Source organism: Podarcis liolepis (assembly GCF_965112155.1).
Source record: "Podarcis liolepis genome assembly, chromosome: 15".
Classification (NCBI taxonomy): domain Eukaryota; kingdom Metazoa; phylum Chordata; class Lepidosauria; order Squamata; family Lacertidae; genus Podarcis; species Podarcis liolepis.
This window is the reverse complement of record NC_139566.1, coordinates 39,077,672-39,098,061: the sequence shown is the minus strand read 5'-3', so window position 1 is coordinate 39,098,061 and position 20,390 is coordinate 39,077,672. Positions and strand designations below refer to the sequence as shown.

At 42.9% G+C, this 20,390-nt stretch overlaps 2 protein-coding genes across 3 annotated transcripts in view; both read right to left on the bottom strand.

Moving 5' to 3' along the window:
- Nucleotides 1-20,390, bottom strand: part of LOC310693947 (craniofacial development protein 2-like) — a 257,303-nt gene that overhangs the window by 73,906 nt on the left and 163,007 nt on the right. The gene's annotated exons all lie outside the window — the stretch shown is intronic.
- STX2 (syntaxin 2) overlaps nt 12,915-20,390 on the bottom strand; it is a 30,554-nt gene continuing 23,078 nt past the window's right edge. Inside the window, exons 9-11 of one of the 2 annotated variants that reach the window (XM_083476502.1) lie at nt 19,233-19,343; nt 16,042-16,169; nt 12,915-14,853 (exon numbers count right to left, since the gene is read on the bottom strand). In XM_083476502.1, the coding sequence (XP_083332628.1) occupies nt 16,086-16,169; nt 19,233-19,343 (195 nt within the window). In that variant the 3' untranslated portion in view covers nt 12,915-14,853; nt 16,042-16,085. The remainder of the gene's footprint in view (nt 14,854-16,041; nt 16,170-19,232; nt 19,344-20,390) is intronic. The other variant, XM_083476503.1, reaches the window with a different exon arrangement.

Below are 20,390 nucleotides of genomic sequence, written 5' to 3'. Positions count from 1 at the left end.
ACAAGGCTTCCAAACCACTTTGCATCCATCTCAGCCAGCGTAGCCTCACGGCATCCACTAGCCTGAACGCAAACTCTTCCAACAACCACCCACCAGCTGCAGCCTCGCCAGGTCCATTGCCAGACATCAACGAGCTTCAGAGCTGAATATCCTTCGCCTTCAGGTAGCGATCCCACCAGCAAGTAAACTTTGTACTTACCTTCTCCTTGCTCCACAGCATCCCAGCACCAGGCGATTGCCTCCTTCCGCTTGTCAGCTTGCTGCCACGGGGCAGGAGACCACCAGGGCTGAGTGCCACAGAGCTGCCCATTTCTCTCTGGGGAGGGCAACTGCCAGAGGCTTGTGCCTTGGCCCACATTTATGTTTTTGTGGCATCACAGTCAACCCACAGACAATGGCAGCAGCTGGGGAGGCATCACCATCACCATCACACCCTCAGCCCTCACAATGGGGGGGGGGGGCGCAGCTCATTTAGCTATGCTTTACCGCTCATTGCAATGCCTTGGATACAACTCGGCTGAGGAATGGCAATGCTTATATGGTTGGTATTCTTACTCTAAAGCGAAGAAGCTGACGCTAATGTTTTACTGTAGTTTTATAATTTGTTTTATAACTATTATTATTATTATACTACCTCTGGAGCCCAGCAGGTCATATTTTATTCAGGTTGCGCTTTAAGATGCAACACTTAAAGAAGTGGCAAAAGCTCTGCCCCCAAGGAGCTTGGAAGGGTGCTTATCAGCCTGGCCCAGCCAGGCCACCAGTCCCTGCCACTGGGTCCCCAGACACTCTTCAGTGGCAGTGTCGCTTCTGAAAAGAAGCCAAGCTCACTCCCATCCTCTCAGGCCACGGATCCCTGTGATTAATTCTGAGTTGCGTAAAGTAGTGGGCAGCTGCCACGGGTGGGAGTCCAGCTGAGGTCCCATTCAAAAGCGCTGCCTGGCATCCATCAGTGAAGGACACCCAGGGGCCACTGGGAGGCAGGGAGCACGTGACGTGGTTTTGCGGGGATGGCAGTTGTCAGCACCATGCCAAGGGCTGATCCTGCCCTGAGGGGTGGCAGTTACCTGACATCAGGGTTGCGAAGAGCAAGGCGCATGGTGCACAGGCCGGTCCCTCCGATTCCAATAAAGATGAACAGAGGAATCAGCTGTGATAAACAGAACGTTTCAAGATCAAAAGCTGAAGTTGAAAACTGGAATAAGTTGCCTATGACAGTGTGCGTGGGAGAGGTCAACTACGAATGACACCAGATTCAGGTGGAAGGCCATGTTGATCTGTCATAGTCATAATAAACAACAAGACGAAAAAATCTTTTTTAATAATTCCAGTGGCACCTTAAAGATCAGCTCAATATAAGTTTTCAAGGTATGAGCTTTCGTGTGTATTATACACTTCGTCAGATACTTCAGCCTTATAACTGTTGAGGACTGTTATGGCCAGTTGGCTCCACAGGGAAGGGCAAGGGATTCTTAAAGGGATAGATGGCCAAAATTAGCTTCTAACTGCATTCTATACAGGATCTTAAAGTAGCTGTCTTATTGCAGAAGAATTTTAGAAATACACTTGAAAGAGAAGTTGCTGAATTACAACTCATTACCAAACTAAAAACTATGGAGAGACCTGGTCTGAATGGAGATATTGGATTCATGTCCCATTATACATACTAAAGCTAAATTACTGGAATTATTAAAAATTCATATTCACCCAGTGCTTTTCCAGCTGCACTGGCTCCCGGTGGAGTACAGGGTCAGATTTAAGGTGCTGCTTTTGACCTTTAAAGCCCTTCATGGCCTAGGACCCTCGTACCTACTGGACCGCCTCTCCCGGTATGCCCCACAGAGAGCCTCAAGGTCCATAAATAACAACACCCTAGAGGTCCCAGGCCCTAAAGAAGTTAGATTAGCTTCAACCAGAGCCAGGGCCTTTTCAACACTGGCTCCAGCCTGGTGGAACTCTCTGCCTCATGAAACCAAGGCCCTGCAGGATCTGATTTCTTTCCGCAGGGCCTGTAAGACAGAGTAGTTCCGCCTGGCCTTTGGCTTGGAGCCAATTTGATTCCCTCCCCCTCTTTCTTTTTTCTTTTTTTCTCCTCCTGTGATGAGGCTGCATTTTAATATTTTAATGTTTCAATATTTTAATGTTGTATTTTAATCTTGTTTTTAAGTTGTATTCATTCAACTTATTTTTTTATTGCTTGTTAGCCGCCCTGAGCTTGGCTGGGCATGGGGTATAAATAATAATAATAATAATAATAATAATAATAATAATAATAATAATAATAATAATAATAAATCAATGATAAAAATTAAAATTATTGTTTTTTATTACCTGCACTGATAATAGTCATTGTTCGGATGGGGGGGGGGGCTTTTATCTATTTCCACATTCACACAGTCAACCAATCAGTAGCTGAACTGGATTCCACACACTCACAAAAACAAATTAACCAAAAAAGCCTCAAAAACAAAAATGCAAAATAAACAGCAAAAACAAAAGCGCCAAACTTACGCCATTCTGGAAGTCCATTTGACTTCCGAAATGTTCGAAAACCAAATCACAGCTTCTGATTGGTGCAGGCACCCCAGAAACAATAGCAGACAGTGACACTGGACATTTGGCTTCCAAAAAATGTTTGAAAACCGGAACACTTACTTCCGGGTTTTCGGCGTTTGAGAACCAAGGTGTTTGAGAACCAGGGGACCACTGTAATTTAAATAGAAATGAAATACCTCTAAACATGGGGTGTTGGTGGCACTGTGAGTTAAACCACAGAGCCTAGGACTTGCCAATCAGAAGGTTGGCGGTTTGAATCCCCGCAACGGGGTGAGCTCCTGTTGCTCGGTCCCTGCTCCTGCCAACCTAGCAGTTCGAAAGCACGTCAAGTGCAAGTAGATAAATAGGTACCACTCTGGCAGGAAGGTAAACGGCATTTCTGTGCGCTGCTCTGGTTCACCAGAAGCGGCTTAGTCATGCTGGCCACATGACCCGGAAGCTGTATGCCAGCTCCCTCAGCCAATAAAGCGAGATGAGCACCGCAACCCCAGAGTCGGCCATGACTGGACCTAATTTCCAGGGGTCCCCTTACCTTTACTTCTAAACATAGAGGGGAAGTCTGTGGGCAGGTGACTTGGGTGACAGGTGCTCCCTATTGATGGCACCTTCAAGGCCCCTGTTGCTCTCATTTCTTAGGGCTCCTCATCTTTAAGCTAGACTGGGAAGCTCTTCAAAGAGAGGATCGCTTAAAATAGAGGACTGTCCTGTGTTAAGTAGGACACATAACTACCCTTACCAGAAGAAGATATTATTCAAAAAGGCACAACAGCAGGGCTGTTATGAGGTAAACTGAGTCAAACACCTCAGGTGACTGATTTTGGGTGCATTGAAGCCGTTAAGCTCTTTAACAGACTTTTGTTGAGTTTTTACTGCCAGGGTGGGGGAAGAGGCATGTATGGGCTTCTCTGCTTCAGGTGCCAAAACAACAATAACAACAGCTGAGTAGCCTTGAATACTCTAGTGTGCATCTTGGCTTGGTGAGGTCTCCTTTGCTGCTGTACCTCAGGGAGCAAAATGTCTGGCATGGGCTGCACCAGAGAGGATTGTCACTTTTCTGACTGAAAGTCTATAAGCTTTGCTCAGAATTTCAAGGGCAGAAACCCTTGTATCCACTGCTAAGCCTGCTTTATATGGAACAGGGGGGCTGTTGCTCCTTCTGCCGTCTTCACCCACCAGTCAAAGCAAATAAGGGTGCAGCTCAGCAGCTCTCCAAAAACCCCTCAGGGAGACGCCCCTTCACAGATAGCAGCCGCCCTCTGCTGTTGAGTTCTGTTCCATGCAGCCGGCAGGCACATCCTATCATTTTTGAGAGAGAGAGAGAGAGAGGGAGGGAGAGAGGGAGAGAGGGAGCTAGGGAAAACTACCGTATTTTTCGCTCTATAACACGCACCAGACCATAACACACACGTAGTTTTTAGAGGAGGAAAACAAGAAAAAAATATTCTAAACGAAATAGTGGATATATGATTTTTGTGGTTCATGCTGTGGCCACAGACATGTGATCTGACAGTGAGTTTGGAGTAGCCCAATGCAAAAATCCTGAGGATCCATGTGGATCCATGCTTTGTAACCATGGAGGAGGGAAGGAAGGGGAACCATGGATCCTCTGCTCACGACTGCAGCAGATCTCCCCCGCCACCCGCAGGCATTCGCTCCATAACACGCACAGACATTTCCCCTTACTTTCTAGGAGGAAAAAAGTGAGTGTTATGGTGCAAAAAATACGGTATTTTCCAAGCTAGGGTCAAAGAAGGCCAAGTCAAAATGTCAGGAAGAAAATCTGACACGGCTAAAATCATCGGCTGGACAAGCAAAGGCATTTAATGTGCCCAATTTTCAAGGCCTATACTGGTCTCAGGTTGTAATTAAGTATGAGAGCCATTGAGACTTCCTTTCTCTGTATTAGGTGTCAAAAATTACAATTTTCAGCATCAGAGCGGGAGTCTAATGGAATTTGATGTTGGTGGCAAAAATCACGTGGTTCTTTTCACATATCTACCCCATTCACACATCTTTATTCTTTGGGGGGCAGGGGGTGAATGTGCCCTAATTTATAGTCCTCTATTGAAGGGCTATCAAAGGACAGCCTTCTAACCTTTGTTTCAAGCATGGGTTCAAAAAGAGGGATTCTAGCTGAACTGCTTTCTCTCATCAAAGGTTATCTTCAAGGTGTTTTCTCTGTTTCTTTGCTCCACAGACCAGGACCATGGCAGTCCATGTAGATGACTAAGCTTGTGCATTTTGCAGGCCACCGCTTTTTAAAAGGGGGGAGAAGAGACTTTCAAGTTGTGTGTGTGTGTGTGTGTGTGTGTTCACCAGGTGAGGGGGCGAGCACATTGGAATCCATCTTGTTCCCAGTCTAACCATAGGTTCATATAGCTCAGTATTATTTACACAAGGGGTCACCAGTGTGTCAACCGCACAAGTTGTTGAAATACAACTCCCGTCTTTCCTGATCATTGACCAGGTTGAATGGGACTGATGGGAGTTGGAGTCCTAACAATACATGGAAGCTGTCCTTGCTTCCGTCCAAAGTACAACATGACAGACGCTCTTACTTGTGAAATATTCATTTTTTCTTAGTCAAAATGAATTTCTTAATCTCTCTCTCTTTCTCTCTCTCTCGTGTGTATACACACACTATCAATATCTCACACACCTACCCCTTTGACTTACAAAAACGGCCACAAAAACTAGTTGTGAAATGGCCCTAGGGATTTCAGAGGGCAGTGCCATTGGGTTCCAGTCAATAAGCTGCCTTTGCCTTCCATTCTGGAAAGATGGAAGGCACTTTCCCCAAAGCTATGTTTATTTCTACATCATACTGCTCATGGCATCAATCATGTCACTAACCCATCCGTGATTTGGTTTTAATAAGCAGCAGCTGCTGGAGAAAGTGAGATGAAGCAGATAGGGATTGTTGTGATGGACCGGGGGGGGGGGCGTTTAACTCTTTGCCCCTTCACAATCTAATTCCGGGGAGTTAGAGCTTCCTCCTGGGGCAAACAGCACTGGGACCGTGTTCTGGGTCAGAACCATGATGGGACAAAGGGTTAAAGCCCCCCTACCTTCAGTGCCACATGTCTCAGGCTAATTCGCTACAATTTATTTTATCTTATTTATATCATAGAAGGTCTAGTGACATGACTGACTTCATGTTGAGTCTGATGACTCCCAGCACCCATATCATCTTCCTTCACCTAGATTAAACCTGTGATTCCTTCCTGACCTTCACCTCTTACTTTTAATCAGTGGTGTATAACAAACGGTATGCCTTCCTTTCACAAACGCTCGCCAAAAACATGAAAAAGCAGAAGATAAATATGCCAGGTTCGTTCACATCTGGTGCTCTCCACTAAAAGCCTGGATTTTTGAAACTACAAAACAGGTTTCCCTTTGAAATGTCCATGGCTACACCACTTGGGGACTGAAATATTAACTGGCCCTTATGAACAGGCTGTGGTGCTGACCTCAAAATAAGTAATTCAACTGCAACGCCTTCAGCAAATGCAATTTTCATTCTCTCGAAACAGTTCATTTTGCTGTGAATGAACGGTGTCAGGGAAATTAAATCAAACTGTGATGCTTTACCCACTGATAGTTTGGCCAATGAATATTTAACAGGAGAGGTTCCTATTAAGCATTAACATGTCAAGTGAACGGCAGAGCAAAAGAGGGAACAAGTTGCCATATGCTTGCATTTACTCATTGATTATATGTGTGTTTGTGTATGCCTGCACTCATAATGGGTACCTTAAGAGGGGGGAAGAAAACCTTCCACTTGAAGAACATCTCAATGGTGGTTCCTGAATTACCTGGTTCGTGAGCTAGATTCAAATCTGAACTTTCAAGCCGGAGCTCCACATTGTATATCTCCAAGAAACAATTGTCAGCAATGTAGCAAGAAGCTGAGGAAGGCTTGCACTTTGACCTTCACCCAGTCAGCAGGTAGAGAAATACTCCTGAAATTCTCCAAATTTCTCTCCGGATTTTGGAGTTCCAAATTGGTGGATCTTGTTACCGAGATGAAATCAGCAAATTAGAAATCCACCATTGTTTGGAGTCAGGGATGGGGCGTGTTGCTGGACCACAGCCAGCATGGGCAATGGTCAGGGTTTATGGGAGTTGTAGTCCAAGAACACAGTTTATGTTTCCCTCCCTTAACTTTACAAGGATGCTTAGTAAAGTGTATTATCTAGATGTGTGGTTACCAAGGAGATGGAAAAGAGACGATATGATGGTATCTGGTTTGTCTGTGTGTCTTTAAATGGATGTGGACAATTGTCTGTCATGGCCTTGAGCTCAGAGGAGGAGGCAGCCAGGTACTGCAACGTGTTGTATGCCTCTGAAGGTGGTTTGGAAACTTCAGCTGGTGCAGAATTCAGTGGCCAGGTTGGGGCAAGACGGTTTGAGCCTATAACACCATCCTGGCCCAGCTGCACTGGCTGCCAGACCCAATTCAAAGTGCTGGTTTTGACCTATAAAGCCTTAAACAGCTCAGGACCACAATATCTCAAGGACCACCTCTGTCCATGTGAACCTACTCAGACCCTGCAACCATCATCTGAGGCCCTTCTTCATGTGCCTACTCCAGGAGAGGTCTTGAGCGTGGCAACACAGGAATGGCCCTATCCTGCAGTGGCTTTCCGTTTGTGGAATACTCTCCTCTTCAGCCGGGCCTGTGGCACTGGCAGGAGAACTGCATCACAAAATTCAGAGAAGTGTGAATTTTAAAGGATAGCTGTGTTTTGGTTCAGATACTGTTTTGGGAAGTGCAAATCAGGTAGATGTCCCTTTAAATGCAACCTGAACTGAATTACTTCCTGATTCCTGTTTCTGAGCCCAGTCCTGGCCAAAATTGGCCCTTGCCGTGCTCCCTGATGTTGCCAGGGAGAGCATGCTTATCCCTCCTCCACCTGCCACCAAATGAATGGTGAGCATCACAAGCCTCTCCTTCCCTCCCACCCACATGCCTCCCTTCCTCATTGTTTCGTGGTGCTTAATTTCCAATCGGAGCACTGGGTTTGGAGGTAGGAAAGAAACCTTCCATTTCACGTGCCCAAAGATTAAGGCTTTCTGGGAAATGATATATAATGAAATGAAAAAGGTACTTAAATGTACTTTCCTTAAGAAACCAGAGGCCTTTCTCCTGGGCATTGTCAGCCAATTGGTGCCAAAGAAAGACAGAACTTTTTTCATGTATGCTACAACAGCAGCAAGAATACTCATCGCAAAGTATTGGAAGACACAAGATCTACCCACTCTGGAAGAATGGCAGATGAAGGTGATAGACTACATGGGACTGGCTGAAATGACTGGCAGAATCCGAGATCAGGGGAAAGAGACGGCGGAAGAAGATTGGAAGAAATTTAAAATTTATCTTAAGAAATACTGTAAAATTAATGAGTGCTAAAATGTTATGGTTATAAAAAGTAAGTGGATTACAGCTGTAAAGATTAAGTAAAAGGAAAGAAAAGGAAATAATTAGACAATTAGATAAAATTAAGGGGGAGGATTTGCTGAAACAAATTTAGGAATTGGAATGCAGAAAGGGGAGGTATGGGGAGGTCGGTGAAATAAGTTTTTAGAAAAAAAGGATATGAAATTATATATGTTTGTTTTTGTGTTTGTATGTTTGTATTGTGTATTGTTTGTGTTTATATAAATTGTGAAAAAACAATAAAAAAAATTATATATAAAAAAAGAAACCTTCCATTTCACTGCAGCCAGAAGTAAGGGTTGCATCCAATGCTAGTCCTACCCAAGAGCATTAATGAACCCAAGTCAAGTAATGTCCATTGATTTAAATAGGTCTACTCTGAGTAGGACTCACATTGGAAGCAACCCCAAAACTCCTTTTTGAGGGGTTGTGGTGAGGTTAGGAAAGCTTTCTGGCACTGCAACAGAACCAACTCGATATCAGGCAAGTCCCTGGTTCATTGTCATGAGTTACTTCCAGTGGGAAGAATCCTGAATTTCCCCTGGAACACAAGACATTCTGTACTGTCCACAACACCTTGCTTTTCTTCTTAAGGCTCACAGAGCTTCTCGTTTTAGCCGCACTTCTGACTTCACTTTTATGGGCTTAGTCCTCTGGCACCAAAGCTCCTTTTATTCCTCTGTCCTGCGTTTTAGGCTATGGGGCATAATTTCCTATCAGGGAAACTGCAAATAGGACCACCCTCAAGAACATTTGCCTTCAGAACTTTAGCATTTGGTTTACATTCACAAGCATAAGGTCCTTCAAATTTATACAGGTCACAGAATCCACATTTTCTGGCAGTGGAATTTGGACTACCTCAGCTGGACTGGTGTACAGTATATTGGATTTGATTTGTGCTCCATCCAAACCATATGCATTTAAAACAGTTTCATACCACTTTAAACACCTGTGGCTTCCCCTGAAAGAACAGTTCCTATGAACTGTTGTTTGCCAAAGGTGCTAAAAGGTGGTTAGGAGGTGGCTGAAAGGCACTGCTCCTGGCAAAACTGAGATCACTGATGCATACCCTCCAACATTCCTCATAAAAATAGGGACATTATTTTCTAAAGAATAGACTGTCCCTATTTTCATGTGGCATGTTGGCTGGGCTCCTTCAGAGGAAGGGCGGGATGCAAACTGAATAAATTACAATGATGATAAGAGATATGTCTGTCCACGTGGTATTGTTGCGGCTAAAAGCAACAAAAAACACTTCGAGCTTTGTTTCAAAAACAGACACTTGGGACACCACCAAAGAATTGTTTTTGGAATCGCTCTCAAATCTTGGCCAAAGCTCCCAGAGAATTCATTTAGAAATGGTCTTCGTTTGAGCTTAGTCTGCTCAGAGCAGCAATTTCTGACCCAACCTGCCGCCATCACAATCCACACTGTTCCCTTTTTGCTGCAGTTTCATTTCCATCAAATGTTTTTGTTACCCTTTTCACTGTTTGTTATTTATTGTAATTAAATTTCGTATGATTCTATGTAATGTACGTTCATCTCCATGTAAAGGAAACACCAACATGCTGTAAACCAAAATCATTAGGTTTCATTTGTGGACTTAAGAGCAACCATGTGAACAAATACTAGTTGGGTTCACTCAACTGATTTCTGTTCCTGACCACAGATGAATATGCAAATTGCTTCAATTTCTACTTCCTTTTTCATTTTTGTTGGAATTCTCCAACATCCCTTATTCCCACCAGGCCGATTTTCAAAACACCTGCTCAGGTGAGTGGAGCTGGGGCAACCCCTTAAAAGCCAGCTGCCAGTATTTTGAAAATGACATGTTGTTAAGCTTACCTACCCAGGGACTGTTTAAGAACTGAGATTCCTCTTTGGACACTGAAGAGAAAACTGCAAGCAGCCTGGAGAACATTGTTATTGGGGCTGCCTAAAAATTATGCAAATAAAATATAAGGACTCTCCCCAATATGAGCGCCTGTGACTTGTAGGCAGTATATAATCGTCTCTTGCAAGCTTTCTCTCTTTTCCAGGTTTGCAATGCCACAGCTTGGGCCATCTGCATCTCTCAGCTTCTCAGCTCTAGCAACTGACCTGTGAGATTCTGGGTTGCTTATCCGTATGTTGTTGGACTTCAACTCCCATGAGCCCCAACCAGCACTACCAGGAATTATGGGAGATGTAGTCCAGCAACATCAAGAGGGCCCACAGGTTAGCCACCACAATCTATGCAGCACCATCTGCTTATGTGATGCCTTATTAAGGAAACAGAGCAAAAATGATTGTTCCTTGCCCTCAAGGAGCTTACACTCTGAATTTTGATATTTGGGAATACAGAACAAGGGCAACAAAGCAGACAAATGAGGTAATTTACTGCCCATGGTAGCTTAAAGATGAACTGAAAATATTTCATTTAATTACATTTTACTAAGGAGGGAAGTCCGTGAAGAATTTAAGGTGCAGTACTAGCAGGACAGAGCATTGGAGTCATCACTTTCGTTATCTAACCCAAACAGTGCACTCTGATTTAAGTCGTCAGCAGCATGGTATAGTTGAGAAACGTTTTCTTTCTTTCGTCTTCTTCTACACCAAATCAAAGCTCAGATGCTTTGACTGTTTTCCACCTCCAAGTAAAAAATGCATACCCATTTTCTACCCTGCTTTGATCGGTAACTTTGTGGTTTATTCCAGCCTCTTCTTATTAGAAGTTTGCTCTGAGCAAAGCAGGGTGCTGTATACAATTCTTTTCAAACATCAAAACCATGCAACTTACCGTTTCCATTTCCAACCCCCTAAAGCAATTGACAAAGATGAGTTATGAGTCTACTAAATGCCTGCACGCCTGGACAATCTGCTTCCTTGATCAGTTCCTAGGATTTATCTGCCCTCCTTTTCCTGCGTCGGCCGTGTGAAGCTGTCGGTGCTTTGTATCGTTCACCAAAATAGGGATCGCAACCGATGGTTGCATAAACCGAGAAGGCGATCGTGGTACATGGCTTATGTTGCTTCACAGGTGCAGAGAGTGACCCGTTGGCCTGTGTCTGTACCATGGCTATATTTAGCAAGGTATACGAGGCACGGGGACATATCAAAAGGACATTTCAGAGAGGCTGTGGGTGGGTGGGGGGATTCAAAAAGTTAATTCTATTTTCCCATTTTTGTTAAAAGCCACACTTCCTGCTTTTCTCTCTCCCTTACTTGCTAAATGCAATAAATGGAAATGGAAAATATCATCGGAAGGGCACGCACACATCCAGCGAGGCATTCCCTTCCACACTTCTTGGAATTCTTACAATTCATTGGTAATAATTGTGTTGTTGAAAGGAGCAACTGCAACCGTTGCTGTTCCAACTACCAAGGAGGACTTGTTTAGTCCGGTCCACCTCTCAAGAGCTTCAACAGTTGCACAGACTCTGCCCCAACTCTCACTAGCCTACAGAAAACATTCAGCTTTCTTAACCAACCAGTAGCTTTATTCACAGCTGACTATAGAAGCCGTTCAACTAACAGCTCTTGAAGGTTACAACTATGTTGATGGAAGGAGAAACTCAGGAAAGGGAGAAACAAGCACCGCAAAGACTGTAGTGTCAGAGCAATAACGGCAACTCTCCAATGTCGTAAGAGCTGGATGATGGGGTGTTGTTTTTAAAGCCTGGTGCATTTTCCTTAGCAGGGTGAGGTTTCTAAGCAGAAGTTGAAAGGCCATCTGTCACGGATGTTTTAGCTGAGATTCCTGCATTGCAGGGGGTTAGATAGATGACTCTTGAGGTCCCTCCCAACTCTACAATTATATGATTCTAGATACATTATGGTGCATGTCTTCAATGCAAACTTCACTGTCCCCTAATGGCCAATGGTCTGTTCCAAAGTTAAGAAACAAATATTTTGTTTCAATGCATTTATTAGAAGGTACAGTGGTGCCCCACAAGACGAATGCCTCGCAAGACGGAAAACTCGCTAGACGAAAGAGTTTTCCGTTTTGGAGGTGCTTCGCAAAATGAATCTCCTATGGGCTTGCTTCACAAGATGAAAATGTCTTGCGAGTTCCTGCGGGTTTCCCCCCCCTTTTCTAAGCCGCTTATCAGCTGATCCGATCAGCAGATAAGCCGCTAAAAGCCGCTAATAGCGCTAATCCGTAATGGGCTTGCTTCGCAAGACGAAAAAACCCCTTGACGAAGAGAATCACAGAACGGATTCTTTTCATCTTGCGAGGCACCACTGTATCATTCTGCCTGCCTGCCTGCCCCCCGCCCTCCCCAAAATTAATCTCTGCAAGATGTGTATGTCTTGGAATTTCAAGAGAAAAGGTGTGGCTACATAGGGAATGGAACTTTAAAACACTTTAACAGAAATAATTAATTATTCCTACAACGTGTAATGAGTAACTTATTCCTACAGATGTTTGCATTAAATAGCAAAGGATGGTCAGCAATCATTTTAAAGAAATGAATGAATGAACGAACAATTAAGGTTATGTGTCAATAATTCTCCTGGAAATGCTACACAATGTCTTCACTCCACACTCCCAACTCAAATATTTAGAAAAATCTTATATTTAAAAAGAGATCCTATGTTGATGTTTTTAAAGCATCAAGAAACTTATTTGGAATGTTATATTTACTAGTCTCCATATTTTCAGGGTGAACACTTTCCACAGAACATTTGTAGTGCGCCAATAATTTATACACATCAGAAATAGCCACTATTACAGACACCTTTTTTAGGTCACTGCATGCGTCGCAATTGTTTAACAGTATGTCTTTCAAATACATAAAAAGTAAAATAAATGAGAGGTTACATGGGGGGAAAAGTTCATTGTAAGGCAAAATATACCTGCAGTTTATGTTTACATATATACATATCCATTATACACACAACACAGAGAAATAAGCATCTCAAGGCCACATTCTGGTTTGGTTTGGTTTTTTAAAAAGGCACCCATTATAGTTTATTTCACTTTCAGCATAAATATCGACATTACTATATTTAAACAGTAGCAAATCAAAATACACTTACAAATATTTTACACAGTAATAAACACGATACAAAAAATAACCAACAAAATTCAAACGTCTGGGTTACTTCAGAATGCTTAAAAGTTGCTAACAGGTGGAGACTTTGGCCCCAAATCCAGAGGAAGTTATGTGTGTTAGGTCCCATTCATTTCAGTAGGATTTCAGTGCAACCAACTTTCTTTGGATCGAAGCTTTTGCCGTCACAAACACTTCATTCATGTTTTGGAAACTGAGAAGCCAATTCCCCAACAAAATCAGTGTTTTATTTAAGATTATTATTATTATTATTAAAGTATAAACATGCCAGTTTCTCTTGATCAATCACCCACTCTTCAAGGACCAAACAGAAATGGTAAAGAAGCAATACCTTGATTTTTGCTCCTTGGCGAAGAAGTGGCTCACTGCATTACACCCAATATTGTTAACGCAGATCTGATCTGTGCGCATTCGAGTTCCTTTGCACATACCGCGGATTGGAAGTATTTCAAAATTAAGTCAAGCTTCAAGACACTTGTATCTTTGCTCCATCATCACATTTTTTTTTTTATTGCAGCCCATTTTCTTACTAGGCATTTTGAATACAGCCCACTACATCAGCCTCAGGTGCAGGTCTTGCTAAAATTAACAGGACTTGCACAAGAGGAGAGAACTTGGGACCCAAAGATCCTTTACCAAATGGGCCCTGGTGTGTGTTTGGAGCAGTGCCACCCATGAAGGCTTCCCCATTCACTTCAGCGGAGGTGGCTGAAGAAGCATGCAAAGCTTCTCTTCCCTCCATTGAAGTGAATGGAAGGCTCCCTCGCATGGGCTGCGCCTCTCATTCATCTCAAGAAATATTGCGTCCTTTAAGCATTTTATAACAAAACTCTGAAAGAACATACAGAAAGAGCACTTAGCAAACTTCACAGTGGAGTGGATCTTCTTTAAAAAGAGACAGTTTTATAGCACAGATTAGCAGTTATTCATAATAGAGTTTAAGTTTTAAAAACAAAGAGTTGATGAGGTCACTGTTAAAGAGGCACTTCAACTTCTACTTGTTTGCCTTGACGCTAATAAAAATGAATATAAAAAATTACTTGCTTTTTTAAAAATATCACACACAAATCTTAAGACCTATAGTTTAAGACCGTTTTTCAACATTAAAACTGGAGACAAGAGAAAGCCACTTCGCATCTCAATCTCAATCACATTTACTTCAGAGTAAATCCAGTTGCTTCAGTGTGACCCACCTCCAAAGTAAATGTGCTTAGGATTGAAGTCAAACAGTTATTTAGAGAACGTGGCTGCTTTAATTTTAAACAAGATTGTTATGCTAAGAAGATGAATTAATAGTGGGGAAAAACAAAGCCAAATTTCAAAAGCTGAATGCATCTGGCAAAAGAACAAAACAAAAAAACCACAAACTAATTCCCTAATTCTATACTGGTAACACTGATGTACCTAAAGTTGGAATTCATCTTCAAATTAGTTAGTGCAGAAAAGATTTAGCAGCTTTTAAGGTTACATGTCCATATGATAGGCTTTCCAGCTTTTTCTTGTTTGGAAGAAGAAAAAACAACAACCGTGGTTACAATTTGGTTCCGATTTGCAGGAGTAAAACGTAAGTGCTATTGACTACTTAAATAGCTAGTAAATGGCCAATCCTGCAAAATAAACTTTCATTATGGCAAGAAAAGGCATCTTTACAAGAACTAGGCCACGTTGGTTTCCCTGCATGTGTGATTCAGAAGATCCCAAACTCTTGGAATGTGCTGTTCGTTATGAGAAAGTTGCTGCTAGGACAATTCCAAGGATTAGAAGGATTACGGCTACACAAATTATTATGAACACCAATTTCTGCAAAGAGAGGAAAACTGTGGTTAGCTTACCCCCCAGATTATTATTATTATTATTATTATTATTTGATAAATGCAAAGATGCAAGAATTTACAATACGCACCCCCAAAGCTAAGCATAATTACCTGACAGAAAGCAATTTCAGTTGTTTTTACTAAAAACTAAAGTCAAGGGACTTTCTGAATTCAAATATGTAATAAAATAATCAGAAACTAGAGCACTGTGATGTTGGTGTAGGAGCAACAAACATTTGGAGTTACACAGAACCATGTTTAACAGAATGGAACAGTGCATCATTTTTTTGTGGTTTCTTCTTTTGTGTGGTAACATCAGAGTTTCAGGTACTTAATAGAGCAACAGAAGTAACTGGGATGTGGGACTGGGGTGGGGCAACAGAAGAAAAAGGGACAAAGCACATATTCACATGGATCAAATATGCAGCAGTATATACAACTCAGCCTCTGCTTTGTTGTTGTGAGAACCAGGGGCTAAAATGTTAAAGGCTGTACGGAAGCCTTCGTGGGGAATGGGCATAGCTTATGTTTTGCACTCACAAGATCCCAGGTTCAACCTCTGACTTTTCAAGTTACAAGGATCAGTTATCAGCTGCCTGAAAAGACCCGAGACCCTGGAAGTGTTAAAGTAGATAGTAATGAGCGGCCTGATCTGGCGTAAGGCAGCTTCCTGCGGAGGAGATGGGTTTTGAGACAGGACATGCCACATAATTCTCAACTACTGCCTAGCAAGGATCCTTACAAAAAGAAAATAGCAGCTTCATCCACGTTATCAAATATACAAGAACAAGAGAGGCCCAGTTAGCAATTTGCAGCAGAGATCCAAATTCTCTCTCCAGTTCATCACTTTCTCTATATGTTGATGAAATCTGTGTAAGCCCCCAAGCTTGCTTGTTTCTACACCAATACAAAACAGATCTAGTCCCAGTGGGTATCACTCCATCCAAAATCACTCCATCCAAAATCTCTTGGAAGCGTTGGAAGGAAATATATTCAGCAGCTAGCCACTAGGTGTCTCAGTTCTCACTATGCGCATGACTTCTGCTCTCAAACACATTTAAGGGTTTTGACGTAGCTGTTGAGTGTAACCCACCAGCTTGGCGGGTGTGTTAAATCACTTATCACCGATGAACAAAGGTTAGCATGCACGGCAAGTTAGTTGATTAGTACTTACTGCACAACAGCAGAGCGAGGCTGCATGCTGAGGTTATCGAAGCATCACTTAATCCCGACCGACAAGCCAATTATTAAAGCAAGTACAGCGAGCACCACCAGCACTATAATGAGAATTATCCACTTTTTCTGCCAAAGGAAAGTAAGGCAATTGTTTCAATTTTGCAAAATGGTGTTAAAAGCTTCGTTTCAGAAATGTCAAGTACCGTTCTACCACCCAGCCTGAAAAAGTCAGTGTGGTGTAATGCAGGCTTTCTGGATCTGCTTTGGGTTGTTTTTTAATGGAACCTCCAAGGCTGTGCCCTAGAGCAGGGGGAGAAACCTCCAACTCATGGGTCAAATATGGCCCAACGTGGGTTTAAATTTGGCGCATGAGACAGCTTTTCACCAAACCATGCCTGCAAGCCCCACACTCGACATCAGGCGTGACATCAGATGTGGGTCAGGTATAGACGTGATTGCCAATACATAATCAGAAGCCCCAAAGCACTCTTCTGATTGCGCACTGGGCAAGGGAAAACAAGCCCGGCCCACCTGCCAAATTTGGCCCACAAGACTGGGATCCGGCCTGCAGAACCAAAAGGGTTTTCCACCCCTGGAGTAGTCAGGTGTAATATAGTGGCCATGGTAGATCCAGATGCAAACTCCAGGCCACAGGAGGGAGAGTCAATTATCCAAAGAACCTTGAAAGCCATACATTGGGAAGGGCTGTAAATTCAATTGCAGAGAAACTGCTTTGCATGCAGAGGTGCCAATGTTCAACTCTGGTATCTTCAGGCAGGGCTGAAAGTGACCCTTCTCTAAAACCTTGGAGAACCGCTGCCTAACAGTCTGACTTGGCACAAGGCAGCTTCCTATGTTCTTATGAACTGTGTTTCCAACTACAAATTTACATTTGATTTTACTACGGATCAGAAATGCCAAGTCTAATTGAGAAAGTAAAAAAGTTTTATGGTTGCTACTGCTAACAATGGGGTGTCAGGAAGCCTTGCCAATCTATTGTAAGTAACCAACCACTGAACAGCAATCCAGTGCAGAAACAGGGGAGGCCAAGGGTGTGGGTGGGAGGGGTAGGGACGTTTAATGACATTCATAAGCCCCATGCACTCTCTCCCCTGTTGAACCAAGCTATACCACTACCACCCATCTTCTAAAAACAGTAGCTGGGGGGGGGGGGATCAAAAATTCAGAGAGCTGACCTCCCTCTCTCATGCCCCCTTGTAATTCAAGAATTGAAGGAGACACTTCTCCCTACCCTTGGCACAGAGGACAGGATACTTGACTAGGACTCAGGAGAGTCGAGTTCACATAGCCCTGAAATTCACAAGTGGCCTTGGGCACATCACCATTTCAGATTAACCTCTAACAAATTTTGGCAGCAAAACAAGATGGCTCCATGTATTCCACACTAAGCACCTCTAGGTGGGATACAGAAGCACAGAGTTTTCCCCAGACAATAAATCACTTATGAACTTTGAAGCCCCTTGCAATTTTAATAGAAAATAAATGCAATGCTGCGAGAGGGAGATGGGGAAGGTTATCATGACACATCCCCACACCATTTCATCCTGATCCATCCTTTTCTCTTTTCTTTGGAATATACTCAGTGACATCATGAAGGAGGGTCTCCATCCCCATAGTTCAGCCTGGACACTGAGTTCCTGTGCCGAGGGCCTTCTGGCGGTTCCCTCACTGCAAGAAGCAAAGCTACAGGGAACCAAGCAGAGGGCCTTCTCGGTAGTGGCACCCGCCCTGTGGAATGCCCTCCCATCGGATGTCAAAGAAATAAACAACTACCTGACATTTAGAAGACATCTAAAGGCAGCCCTGTTTAGGGAAGTTTCTAATGACATGTTTTAATGTATTTTTAATCTTTTGTTGGAAGCCGCCCAGAGTGACTGGGGAAACCCAGCCAGATGGGTGGGGTACAAATAATAAATCATCATCATGCCAGTAGTGCCAGCTGCCCTTACCAGGATGAGGGGGTTACAACTGATGGTCTGTCCACACTAGAGAGCCACAGGACAAAACAAGAATAGCCAAAAACCGTTTGTCAAAGTTAAAAATAGCTTACTAACATCCCACCAGTTCATATGTGGGGCTGTACAGTTAGCCCCCAAAACAATAAAGCCATTTTGGGGTCAAAAAGAAAGAATGAAAATGTGTTTAAAATAAACCCATTCTGACTGTATTAGGTCAGCTTAACTTTCTGACCCACATATGCCACCCTGTGGAATTTCAGTTCCCATCAATGAGGGAAAGTGCATGAAGGGCTTTGTGGAAAAAGGAAGGTGGAAAAAAATGTGTAACAATACATGCAATTAAATTAGCAAAGTTTCCACTGCATCTTTTTTTTAAAAAAAAACCAACCCAAACACTCTGGCAAGTCCACTACAATCATGACAAATAAACTTCAGTAGCCCAGCAAATTCCCTAAAGGCCCATTCACACATGCACAGTCATAATGTGGATTCTGCATCTCTTGATGACTAGTAGCTGACTCTTTCTGAAATGCATCGTGTTTGTAGCATCTGTGGTATATGATCAGCAATGGCCTGTTCACATGTGAAAGTTGTTATGTGACTGTGCATTAATCAAGCAAGCAAGCAAGTGACCATGTATATAGCATTAGTCCCCAGCCGTGTAGCATGTCAAATATTTAGCATGCGCAAGTATGTTTAAGAGGAGAAGGTGGGTGTGTAGCTATGCCACACTCGCAACATTTCAGTGTGTGCGTGCGCATGCATGTGTGCGTGCGTGCAAGACCCTTTTAACACTTTGAAGCACTATATTTTTTTAAAATCAGTAGATCCAAGTTAGTCATGTTCATCAATTTCAATGGCTCCACTCTGAGTAGGACTCTAACCCTTAAGTTTATAGGACGAAATCTTAAGTTTATAGAACAAATAAACACAAATGTTTGGAGAAGAAAAGAGAAAAACAGCCCCTCTCTCCAACTCCTTCCATCAGTGAGGCAGCAATACTACTACTACTACTAATAATAATAATAGTGACACACACGAAAAAGTGCTTTCCCCAACTTAAACTTGATCATTTATTTGGGATTGCTCCAGAAAAGGTGGCTTTGTAGCAATCTTGGTTTTGCATGTCATGCCAAAATAAAAAAGACAGCTAGCTAGCTAGCTATGCATGCAATAAAAGCAAGACTTGCTCACCAACAGGAAAACTTACCCTGCGAGCCTTGCTTTGGTATTTAACTGCCTTTTTCGTCTCTTCTTTTGCATGTTCTACATAATCGACTGCATTCATCACATTTTTCTCTATGCTGTTGACCATGTCACCCTTAAAGCGAAAACAAGAACATACAGCAGAAACAGAGCTTTATTTCACCACTGCTGGAAATTTCCAGAATTTTTTTAATGGCTCAGAACGAGAAGAAACATACTTAAATGATTGTACAACATGGATTATGTGATGACATTTACATTTTAAAGAAAAAAGGCAGGTTTTTATTATTATTATATTTGATGCTTAACTTAAGACATATGGAAATCACATCAGTAAAAGCAGGCAAGGAAAAAAATACTGATAATTGAAAGCATAACTACAAAAATGAGATATGCTTCCTTAGGACTGGCATTCTAACATGGAAATTTTATATCTTACACTCTCCATCCACCAGAACACACCTCTTGCTCACACAGCTTCCTGTGCTGCATTCATAGCTTTTTTTAAAATTGTCATGTGTCACAGCTAATAAGCTTCAAACCAGCAACTCCCTAAAGAGTAAGGAACCAGTTTATTTCCTACAAATTAAATTTATTTCTCCCTCTTTCAGGGACACCAGACTGCTCTCCAAGGCAATATGTCCCCTGAGGAAGGAGCTCCCAGAGAAGCTATGCAATTAAAGCGCTCTACCTTGCTATACAGCAACTCTTTGCAATGCCACCCCAGCATTGAAAAATGAGGCTCAAGTTTTTCCACCTCACCTGTCCTTGACTACCTTCCCTCCAAGGATGCAAGAACAGCCCTGGTCTGCAGCCTGCCTTTTCTGTGCAACAGTCTCTCTCACAGTGAACCAGCCAAACACAAGCACGCTGGGCCAAGCTCAATACTGAGAGGGACAGTGGGATGAATGTTCTCCCTTTCCTGGCATTCACGCCTGATATTCCTCAGGTGAGCCAGATTACACTTCCTACTAGCACCAGATGTCTGGCACCCAGCGCTAGATCAGAGACTCTGTGTTGTCAACGAGGGTCAACGAGATTTGACACTTGGTCACTGCCACACAGATCTGGGCTGTACAGTGTTTGCACATAAGAGTCACTATGCTTCTGTGAGAAAGAAAAAAGGTGAGGATGCCCCAATTATTATGAAGACATGTTTTCA